The 12326-nt window shown below is 41.0% G+C and overlaps 1 protein-coding gene across 4 annotated transcripts in view; it reads right to left on the bottom strand.

Annotated features, from left to right (window-relative positions):
• Window positions 1-12326, bottom strand: part of FER (FER tyrosine kinase) — a 392406-nt gene that overhangs the window by 149686 nt on the left and 230394 nt on the right. For all 4 annotated transcript variants that reach the window (XM_045020435.1, XM_045020436.1, XM_045020438.1 and 1 more), the window contains 2 exons: window positions 8339-8454; window positions 5886-5980 (listed from right to left, as the gene is read on the bottom strand). In XM_045020435.1, coding sequence (XP_044876370.1) covers window positions 5886-5980; window positions 8339-8454 — 211 coding nt within the window. The remainder of the gene's footprint in view (window positions 1-5885; window positions 5981-8338; window positions 8455-12326) is intronic.

Genomic DNA, 12326 nt, shown 5'->3' with positions numbered 1-12326 from the left:
GTGTCACTAGCCTCTGACAGCCAGAAGCTGAGTGTGGACGACAGGGGGATGGGATCACTTGATAACTGCCCTGTTCTGTTCATTTCCTCTGAAGCACCCTGGCACTGGCCACTATCGGAACATAGGATACTGGGCTAGATGGACCATTCGTCTGACCCAAGATGGCTGTTCTTATGTTCTTTATATATTTATAAGTAACCAAAACCTATAGTGTTATAGGAGAAATAGGGAGTTGGGACTAGCAGGTAGGAAAGGAAAATGGTCCATGAGAATATCTTCATTTTAACCAGAGGTTCAAAATGCAAGAGAGTTTGAGAAATCCTGATATACAATACTTTTTCAAATTTTTTTGTATTTTTATTCTCAATTCTGCATCTTATCTTCTTAAAGAAATCACATGCAAAAAACCTTCTCTGCTGTAATTATTATTACACAAGAGTCAGGAAATGTTGATTTAGGCTCATAAAGCCGAGTCTTTGCAAGAATTTGTGGGGCATTTCTCTATCAAATTATTTCCTTGTACCATTTATCCCGTTCTACTGCACATTTATGATTTCAATGAGTTCATATTATCTGAGCAGGACAGGATAAAATTAAATCTTTTTAACAATATTTTCAAGGCTGTTAGCAAATTAGGCATTATGCAGCCACAAAACATTTTAAACCTTCTCCTTCACTAAATCTCTCTTTCACAGAAGTCAATTAGCAAGAACAAATACCTTAAATAAGAGTATTTCCATTTTCCATAAAATCCTAGTCACTTATCTCCAACAAAAAATGCATATGGTCAACAGATTATAGAAAAAGGACTTGAATGGTTATCTTAGCAATGTATTTCAAGGGGACAAATTGCTGAGTTTTTAAAAACTTCCTAGATATTTTTTTATTCTCATTTTAAATTTTTGAATGGACTACACATTCAGATCTCTTTTACAAATATAACTAGATACCCTCTTCAATAAATCTGAAGGATATAGAGTTTATCTTGATTTAGAAGTAATACTGATTTATTAATGGGTAATAATAGTAAATCTAAATTATTTTGTAATAAAATACAAATAAATTACTAATTATGTTACACACAGCCAGAAAAGTATGCTTTCTAAAAGATACCCCGGAGATTCCTTTTTAATAATAATACCAACGTTATTTTATTGAGACATTTATACATGGTATCTGTGGCATGGCTAGTATATGAAATATGAACCAGTTGGCAAAATCCCCCCTTTTCTTATCCAAAGACCTAATTACTGCTACTGCTTAATTATGGAAGAGGCCAGTGGTCTGACTGGAAAGAAACAGAACACAACGCTTCTTAGAAAGTGATTATAATATTAGCCTTTTTATATTGAGATAGAAAGCGGTGTTTGCAAACACAGAGGTGTATTGTTGCTTTTTAAAATATAATGAAAGGGTGTAGTTATTTTTAAAACCTTGACATGTTTGACTAAAATGATCCCATTTCTAAATTAAATTACAATCTGGATACTAGAAAATAATGCTTTAATCGTCTAGGTAAATACAAAAGACAGGTGCTACTGTAAGTAGACGAGGATCTTGCAATGAGTTATCCCACAGCTATCTAAATCAATTTGTAAATATAACATAAAAAAGTTAAAAGATGTTTCTCTTGCAATTGCCAAGCTTTCAAACAACTGCAAAAGTAAAAGTATAAAAAATGCAGATGGGCAGAGGATATTTTACATATAGTGTTATTTTCAAATGTTTTGCCTGTTAACATTTTTTTCTGGTCTTTGTAGCACTTTATAGCCTCTGGATGTTTTGATTCCTCATGTCAAATCTGCTTTTCATGGTGTAAGGATCTTCTATATACATATCTTTTTTATTTCTCTCTCTCGCTCTCACTGTTTTCATTCTGGAGAACAGAACTACTTAAACTCAGTCCTGCTCACAAATGCTTTGATCATAAAAAATGTAGTACAGGGTGAACAAATAGCCCAATTTAGTCTTATTTTCAATATTTTAACCGCCCCTTATTCCTCCCTCCTCCCCCCACTAGTTGCCCCTCTCCTTTCTCTGTCGTTTTCAGGTAGAAATCCCCCATCAACTTCTCAGGAGAAAGGGGAGAGCAGAAGGAGCAGCAGTTATTTCAAAGAGCACTAATCCTCAGAAACCAGGGAAGCATCATGCCTTCTCTCCCTGGAAATAATAATAGTAAAACATGGCAGTTTTGTGGAGGAACACACCATCTGCCCTCCCCAAGGGAGGGGGCAGGGGAAGACTTGACAGGAGCATCTGTGCCACCCCCTCTAGTCCCAATAAGCCAGGGCAGTTTGGTGAGTATGAGAAGGAACATTTCCCGCCTATCCTTGCAATGGGAGGAACAGAATTAGAAATACAAATAATAAATGAATAATGAGGCAACTGAAAAGGAGCACTAGTGGCCATAGTACATTTCAGCAATTGGAAAAGTAGGATATGAAAATGAAAAACCCTGTAGAACATAAAGACGGAAGGAGTAGGGGGAAGAGATTATAGGGAGATCAGAGGACCATTTACTGATCTTGAGCTCCCCACTCTATCCCAGTGCTACTGAAGAGCTGACAGAGAGCCCAGTGTATTCCCTTCCCAGAAGTCATCTGTTCTACCACTGGGAGAAAGGGGAGAGAAACCTGCACCTGTGAGACTTTCAAGCCCCAGAGCAGGGGATTTGTTTAACCTAGCTAACAGAGAGGGGTTTGAGAGAGAGCGTGCGCGAGACAGCGCAATTACATAATTGTTTGTTTTTCAGTCATGGGTCCCTAAGCAAACAGAAATTATATATTTTGTGGAAAAAATCCCTACATTTGGCTTTTAGTTCAGAGACCTTCACTTCTATGTAATGTAATAGCCAGGAATAAATTAATAAAGTCATTTTAATAAGCTATTATAGGTTTATGTTGTGGGTTGAAGACTAGGTTGAGATGGCTGGTTGCATTGGCAGAAGAAAATATGTTGCAATTAGGTGACGGTTTGCTCTCATTACCATGCATGGCTCTTTTTGTGACCTTCACTCTCTCTCTCTCCTGGCTGTATTTCTGCAGTATGTTCTTTTATTTATTTATTCTGTGGAATATATCATTGCTATGTAGGCTTTTTTGAATTTTCTTATCACAGTGTTTGTTTCTGTGGGAGGAGTGTCATTTCTTATGCTCTGTAAGAAAGGTGTTCACTTAAGAAAGATGTTTGTGTTTCAAACATGTTATATTCTTTGGCTATGTGTATAGCAACATCTGGGTTGTTTCCTGTGGCCAGCAGTGACTGTATTCTTGTTTAACTGTGAATCTGCAACCCTTCTTTTGATTCCTAACTTGAGCTATTTTATCCTGAGAGACATTTCCTTTTCCAGCTTCCAAAATACGGGACACTCATGAAAATGATCTGACTCTGCGATGTCAACTAGAAAGAGCCACAAATAAAGCACTGAAACCCAAATCATAGCAATCTCAAAAGAGAATAAACAGCACATATCCCACACGTAGAAGGTATACAAGGGAACAAAAATATACTTGACAAATAAGGAATCAGAACATTCTATAGCAAAGGGAAAACTATATGCAAAAAAAATGAGCAAACATAATGGGTGAAATCCCAACACAGTATGTAGCTAACTGTTTCTACTACATTCCCTGGAGAGACTACAATGTAGCCTTATAAACCACAGTCTTTTACAGTTCTGCATTTCACAGTGTGATACAATTTTATACAATTAAATGTTCTGTTTTGACCTTATTTTTTTTTTAAATTGAGTTACAGAATTATATAGTTTAAACACCCTCAAGCGTACTCGCTAGGATTGCCAACATTGTAATATATAAAAAACGGATACTCCGGCAGGAGTGCTGGAACTGCTCCTGCCTGCCTCTTCCCCCAGGTCCTACCCCTGACCCACCCCTCCCAAGGCCCTGCTCCTGCCTCTCCCCTCTCACCAAGGCCCTGCTCCCTATTTGCTGCTCTTCCCTCCCCCCCCGCCATCTTCTGTCATTCTCTGCTTTTTCCCTCCCCTCCCTCCCCTCTGCAGGGAAGGGACTTGCCTTTGGAGCTGGGAGCTGCTGCTGCACAACGCAGTAGGAGGTGGCTCCAGCTGAGTAGGGGCTGGCACGGGTAATGACCAGACACCTCCCTGCCTCCCCGACCCGCAGTAACCGGATACTGTCAGGTCCCCTTTTTTACCAGACTTTCCGGTCAATAACCAGACACCTGGCCATCCTAGTATCTCCATTTGTTATTTTATTTGCAGAGAGAAAATATAAAGCGAGATAAACAATAAACACACACTGAGAAAGCTGGGGCAGGTGGTGCAGTGAATGAAAGCACTAGTATTTCACCTATGAAGATCAAAGTTCAAGTTCTAGGTCTGATCACAAGTGAAACTTATTTTAGGTAGTCTCATCCAAATTTGCCACCAGGGAGGTGAAAACAGTAGTAATATTCTGCACACATCCATCACTCCTCTAATATAAAGTTAGTACCCAGACCTTCCTCTGTCTGCCCCATTCACCAGCACCAGAATTCCTAACTTCTCTAGTTGGGTTGGTCCTGCTCCTGGTGTGCCTGCCATTTTTAACTCTCACTAGGTGTGAAGGATTGTAAATACTACAGAGGCTACTGAGGCATGAAACTAGCCAGAATACCCAGAGCACAACAAAGCACACCAGGATCAGAGTTAGGAAGTTTCTTGCATATCTGAAGCCAGGAGGGGGAAAAAAATCAACTTTTAGGTGGGTGTCAAGGTAGAAATGGTCACAGGGATGGGTAAAAGACTTAAAATTCCATACATTGATTCCCCACAGACCACTCTATCAGCGGCCTGTTTTTTCATCTTGTCCTGGGCCCTGTGAATCCTGTACCAAAATGGCAAAAGTGTCTAATGCCAGGATATAAGAACATTGGCAGAGATGTTTGTGGAAGCCTTCACAAAGCATGCCCAGAATAAGCCTGGTTCAAGACAATGCTATTAGTCTCCATTTTCATAAGCTATAAAAGTCAGTCACATATACAGCATAATCTCATTGAGAAAGACAGTAAATCATAATGGGACTAAGATTTCACTGTTGCATCTGTACTTCTGTTAATACTAAGTATTATAAACAATAAACTGCGCCCAACCTTCAGTGAAAATGTAGCCTATTTCTTTGTGAATGGAATGGTTCTTGTTACATCCCAGAATATGATTTTGAAGCCTTTTTTTTTAAACTCATCACCTGTATTGACTGTGCTGCATAGTAAGGAACATCAGAGGTTACCAAGAACACAGCTTTTCTTTCTACAGACAGATTCAAAGTGGGAATAAAGTGCCTAGCTGCAGCTATTATCCTAACAGTTGGAAACTGTCTCCACCGGCTGGCAAAATACAAACACAGCAGTCCCAAAGTGGTACAAGGCTATCAGAAAAAGAAACAATAAAATTTTCCTAAATAACTTATTTTCATACTTTTTAATGGAAGAGATATACATAAAACACAGAAAAAACTTCAATGGATAGGGCATATTATAGATCATTACTCATCTGCAACCAAAGATGTTACAGAAGTTGAACATCTAAATTTAAACTCAGTTAACTCATCAATAGCAAAGACATCAATAACATAGGCAGCTCATGAAAAAAAGGGGTATTTTGTTCTACACTGGAGTGAGGAAAACTAAGACTATTCCTGCACTAAACAAATGTGTAATGGTATTTTCTAACAGCTTGTGATGTTTGGATTGGTTATAGACAAACTCACAGCAGACCTGCACAGCATCATGGCTAGCATAAACCAAGATATCTGAAAAGTTTATAAGTGTAGATCTGTTGGGATAGATCATGATAATGCTAATAGAGGCAATTAAGACATAATAAACTCAGGGCTGCATGTTATAAAAATGCAAAAAATGAAATTTACCTGGAATAAGTTCCATAACTATATAAATAGGCTGCCTTTGAGTGCAAACTCCTATTAGCTTGACAATATTGGGATGGTCATATTGCTTGAGTATTCTGCATAGGGTGCAAAAAAAGTTTGATTATGTTAGTATATTTCATTATGCAAGTTGATTAAAATAAATATAAGGAGAAAGTATCTTAAACCTCTAACATTATTTTAAAGCAAAATTTCCCTTGTTATATTATCCAAAAATAAAAAGAAGTTGCTTTCAGTGCATCAAAGGTACCACTCTGTGGAATTACAATCATACCACTCTGATGAGAAAATTAAAAACTAGTGAATATATTAACTAGTTTACAAGTCAAGATCTACTTAAGTATTCTCATAGTGATCCTACCATTTGTCCACATCATAAAACAACTATATAATTTGAAAAACAAGGCAGTCATACCTCACGAGGCCCAGAATTTAACTAAAAGATCAGAACTGGGGAGTGCTGGGAGAGTTCAGTCAAAAACCTTGCAAAGCATCTGTCTGCACTTTGCCTACCCACAGCTCAGCCTCCGACTCATTTTCCTGAGCATTAAATACAGTAAAAATAATTTGAACTGAAAACAAAACATTAAGGATAACTATTCCAATTTAGGAAGCTAAAACAATAAAACTTGCATCTGCTTAAGTAAGGCTATGATGAGAATATTTACAGACAGAAGAATATGCCATGATTTATAAATGAAAAGGAGGGCTGGTGAGAATTCTAGAGAGACATCATAGCTTTTGAAAGTTTGATACCTACTACTTATTAACTTGAACCACCTCTTGTAAAAGAAAATGGAAAGCGTTAGTATGCTTGAATGCCATCTCAGTAAGGAATAATGTATTTCATTTTCATTTCAATATAAAATCATTTCTTGAGTTGGAGGCTGCTTAGCAAGTGAAGAAATTTCTTGGTAGCCAGCCAGGCTATTAGCATGAAATCAAAGCCATTTTTAAGGAATTATATAGTTGAGATATCCAATAAAAGTCATTTGTATATAGCTAATGTTTTCCACGTTTCTATCTTCGTAAAATTCAGTTATTTATCTAACAACGAAACTATGCTAAACTCTAGAGTGAGGACAGCAAGATAACTTAAACATTTTAAAATACTGTGGTACACTCCCTTACCCTGAGAATTTAAAGGCCATGTACTTGTATTCTCATGTATCAGCTCATATACTTGGGCTTAGCAATCTTTTCACCAATGTTTCGTAATATAAATTACTGTATATACTCATTCATAAGCTGAATTTTGTTAGTAAAAAAGGGAAGCACCAGAGAAAGGGGTTGGCTTATGAACGGGTATATAGAGAGGGAGATGTGGGACACAGCCCCTGCCCCCATCAGAGGGAGCAAGGAGAGGCAGCACAGACAGCAGAGACAGAAGGGAAGAGGCGGGGCCAGAGTCTCTCCACTTCTGGCCACGCTGCTCTCCCCCCCAGCCTCCGAAGCAGCTGCAGCTCTGGGGCTGGCAGGCTGCAGCCGTGCCGCTCAGTCCTGCCCCCAGAGCAGGCTGTGGCCATGCCACCTGACCTGCTGGAGCACACTGCAGCCGTGCTGCCCGGCCCAGCCCGCTGGAACATGCTGAGGCCACGCCATCCCGTCTGGCCCGCCAGAGCAGGCTGCGGCCGCGTTGCCCAGCCTGCCGGAGCAGCTCCAGTCAGGCCAGAGACATCCTCTCCTGGCCCTCGCCAGATAAGGTGGGAAGAGATGGAATGGGGAAGAGTGTGGGGGTCCCAGGCTAGGGGTGGGGTCATGTGGAGAGTGGTCACAGGGGTTACTCCCGACTCCCAGCTTCTCCCCCCCCAAAAAATTTCCCCACCAGTTGCTGTCTCAGCCCGTCAGAATAAGCAGCTGGCACGCCGGGACACTTTGTTTACTTAGGTTTACCTCCATGCCTGCGGATGCGAGGTAAATAAACTATCTCGGCCCACCAGCGGCTTATCCTGATGGCCTGGGAGCCAAAGTTTGCTGCCCTGAATTATAGGGTCGGCTTATGAACGGGTCATAAAAATGTTCTATTTTTACTTATCCATCTTGGGAGGGTCGGCTTATAAATGAACCAGTTTATGATCGAGTATATACGGTACTATTCCAACCTCATTTTCACCCACTATCAAGGAATATCCTTTGCCTGAGTGGCACAACCCAGTTCTTCCAGAGGGCCTGTTTCTTCCCAAGATTAGTTAATGAGGTCAATATCTACATGTCTTTATGACTAGCACTTCTACTCTAAAGTCTTGCCTGAGTCTATGATAAAGTCAGGCCTTTGAAAAAAAGCTCTTAATTGGGCGGCAATGTTAGTTACAGGGCTTATTTATGATTGCTGGACTGGTCACTACAGATATCTGAAATCTTTAATTTTCAAAGTTAAAATTTCAATTAAAAAAATCCAAGATAAGCACATATTTAATTACATGTAGAGAACTTACCTGGCCTCTGATAAAAATTTTATTTTCAGTTCCTGAGGGAGGTCTTCTTTACAAGTTTTTACAGCAACAGGAGTTTTATCCTTTAATGTTCCCTTATATACTTCACCAAAATTACCCTGAAATTGCAAATATATATATTCATTGTGCTGAGTAAACACATGACTTTTAAGTCTTCAGAAAAGTAAAGCTAATCATTATTCAGAAGAAACAGATACTTCATGTCAAAGAATTTTCATTAGGATCTATGTTTTAAAGATGCTCTTATAAAATCACACACTAACTTCAAAGGAAAATTGTTTTATTTTCTTGCTCTTACTGTAACATCATTCAGTTCATAATACATTTTTATATTTGACCATATCTAACATACAGAATTTGACAAGATATTCTACTGTAACTTTTCTGAAAACAATAAAGCATTTTCTGAATAAAGAAAATAAATTTTTCATCAAATCGTCTTTTTAGTCAGTGGAACTTCATTAACTTCTAAAATCTGGGTGATGCATTGAAAATATTACTTTCTTCCTTCTCTTTGATATTAACTCCACATCTCCAGATAAGAAAATGGGGAATTGTTAATTCCCTACTTTGAGATGCAGAATTTTTGTTATCTGATATGATCTTTGATGGGGCATGACTTGGGAACTGTACTGATTACAGTATAATCAACTATTGTTAAAGGCAGGTGGGGTGTGGGAGGAGGGGAGAAGGGAAGGACAAGGCCACATTTCTTATTGTAGCCACACTACAAATCAAAAGTTTGAATGACAGCCTTCTATTGCTTCAGCCATAATCTGGAGTGAAGTGGCTGGAGACCCTCCCCTCCACCCCCCATGTTCTTGGGTGTCTCAGTGAGGAGGATATGGAACTTGGGGAGGAGGGCAGGCGGTTATACAGCGGATGCAGTGGCAGTCTGTGCTCTTGTTGCCTTTCCTGCAGCTCCACCAGATGCCTGAGCATGTCCGTTTGCTCCTCCATCTTCTCATCGTGCTCACTGTATGCTTTCTTGGCCTCTGTCACTGTATGCCTCCATGCATTCAGCTGTGCCCTATCAGTGCGGGAGGACTGCATGAGCTTGGAAAACATGTCATTGCGAGTGCATTTTTTTCGCCTTCTAATCTGCGATAACCTCTGGGATGGAGATGATAGGGGGAGTGTAGAAATATTTGCATCTGCGGGGGGGATAAAAAGGGAGAGTAGAATTTCAGAAGATACATTTCTGAGAACAAAAGGGAGACTCTTTCACAGTGAATTAAGCAATTCACAGCAGACAGCACATGTGCTTTAGGTACAAGGTCACATTTTGCCTTTTATATTGAGCGCCTGCCGGTATGGTGACATCACATACGGCTGGGCAACAGAATTCGGTTTCCAGGCAGCCATGCTAAGCCAAAGGGTACGCGGGGTTGGCTTCTTCTGCTTTCATAACATGTGGGAACGGTTTTAAACTGCAGCACTCTCCTTTCCCATAGCAAGCAATGCTGGTTGGGTTTGCCATTTAAAAGGAGGGTCTGCGGTTTTTGGGTGGATGTGCAGCACACCATTCCCTCCACCCCATCGCATGGCTATTCTCTGGGATGATCCCTTCATCCCTCCCACCACTGCGTGACTATTCCTCAGGGATGATCCCTTTTAGCCAAGCACAAACAGCCCAGCATGAATGGGGTCTTTTTACCGTTCCCTTACAAAAATTCCCCTATTTCAGCCAGGTGACCATGAATGATATCACTCTCCTGAGGCTAATACAGAAAGAAATAGACCGAATGTTGCTTGAATGCAATCAAAACCCAGGACCATTCGCTGCCATGCTTTGTGCTACAATGGTTCCAGACTACTTGCTACTGGCTTGGAGTGGTAAAGTGTCCTACCGTGGAGGACGAAATAAGGCAGCCCTCCCCAGAAACCTTCTGCAAAGGGTTTCAGAGTACCCCCAGGAGAGCTTCATGGAGATGTCCCTGGAGGATTCCTGCTCCATCCCCAAACACGTTAACAGACTTTTGCAGTAGCTGTACTGGCCGCGAATGCATCCCAGGTCTTCAGGGCAAATCAAATTGCTTTTAAACCCTGTAGTGTAGTTACAAACGTGCACTCATTAGAGGTGCCTTCTCCGGCTTCAGGGTCTGGGAACCCACCTTGTGAGGCTATTGGCTTCAGGGTGATGAAAAGGTCCTGGCTGCCAGGGAGAACAGATTCTCCGCTTGCCAGCTGCTGCGCATTCTCCTCCTCCTCTTCCTCATCCACAAAATCTTCCTCCCTGTTCCATGAGACTCCTCCCATACAGGTGTCTACGGACAGTGGTGGGGTAGTAGTTGGGTGCCCCCCTAGAATGTCATGCAGCTGATCATAGAAGCAGCATATATGGGGCTCTGACCTGGAGTGACCATTTGCCTCCTTTAGTCTTTTGGTAGGCTTGCCTGAGCTCCTTAACTTTCACACGGCATTGCGGTGTGTTCCCGTTGTAGCCTCTGTCCATCATGCCCTGTGCGATTTTGGCATATATATTAGCATTTCTTCTTTTTGATAGGAGTTCGGCCTGCACAGATTCTTCTCCTCATACAGCAATCAGATCCAGTGTCTCCCGTTCAGTCCCTGCTGGAGCTCGTTTGCAATTATTGGACTGCATGGTCACCTGTGCTGCTGAGCTTGCCACGCTGACCAAACAAGAAATTAAATTCAAAATTTCCCGGGGCTTTTCCAGTGTACCTGGCTAGTGCATCAGAGATGAAAGTGCTGTCCAGAGTGGTCACATTGGAGCACTCTGGGATAGCTCCTGGAGGCCAATACCATCTAATTGCATCTGCACTACCCCAAATTTGACCCAGCAAGGTCAATTTTAGCACTACTCCCCTCGCCGGGGAGGAGTACAGCAGTCAACTTTAAGAGCCCTTTAGGTTGACGGAATGGGTTGGTTGTGTAGACACATTGCTTATAAAATCAACCTAACGCGGCTAAATTCGACCTAACCTTGTAGTGTAGACCAGGGCTAAGAAACTATAAAAAGGTTATACTCATGCAAAGGAGCAGACCATGCATAGGAGCACAAAACTGAAGGGCATATTTCCTTTGTCTGTGCTTGTTGGGTTTTTTTCCCTTCCTCCCCCCATAAGAACGATATGGCTAAATCTTAAAGCTATCCCTGGTTTATGTATACACAGATCTCTTTCCTTACGTGACTTCAGTAAGCATAGACAGAATTTGCAGGAAGTGCTTTCCTTGTTTCTCCGAGTAAATGAGATTTTTTAAAATAATCACCACACATCTGTACATGAGCACACATACTAATGTGAAAAGCTAAAAGATGGAAGAGATACAAATGGTAAGGAGAAAGATATAAAATTCAGACGGATGATAGCAATGATGTTATAGTTACAAGGTACTTCTATTCTAAATCCCTACTTATAAACACAAGTTTGAAAAATGATCTTGCATTAAAAATACCAAGATATAAAACAATATTTAAAATATTCAAGTCTGTACTTGTATAATATTTGTTATATACTATATTCCTTTCATGAAACTGAACTGTAGAATTATTACATCCTCTACTATCTCAAGCCTCTGTTAATTTGTCTAAACTAAGATAAAAGGTATATTTTTAAAACTTGTGGGCTAAAACATTTTCATGCTTTTTAAAACCCTAATTGTATTTGAACATGTTAGCTCAGTGGTCCCCAACCTTTTCGTCTGGCGCCAGATGAAGGACCGTGGCGGTGGTCAAGCATCCGCCGAAATTCGGCGGCATTTCAGCAGCGACACCTCTCGATGACGCCGCTTGTCAGTGGCAAGCGGCATCATCGAGAGGCGTCGCCGCCGAAATGCCGCTGAAATTCGGTAGCATTTCAGCGGATACTCGACCGCTGGCCAGGACGTGGGCGCATTTAGATGCCCCCACAGGTACCATGGCGCCCGCGGGCACCGCGTTGGAGACCCCTGTGTTAGCTGGTCGAGGTGAACCAGAGTGCATTACATAAAGTACACCTGTAATCCT

This window comes from Mauremys mutica, chromosome 6 (genome assembly GCF_020497125.1).
Source record: "Mauremys mutica isolate MM-2020 ecotype Southern chromosome 6, ASM2049712v1, whole genome shotgun sequence".
In the NCBI taxonomy this organism is placed as follows: domain Eukaryota; kingdom Metazoa; phylum Chordata; order Testudines; family Geoemydidae; genus Mauremys; species Mauremys mutica.
This window is presented reverse-complemented; position numbering and strand designations above follow the sequence as displayed.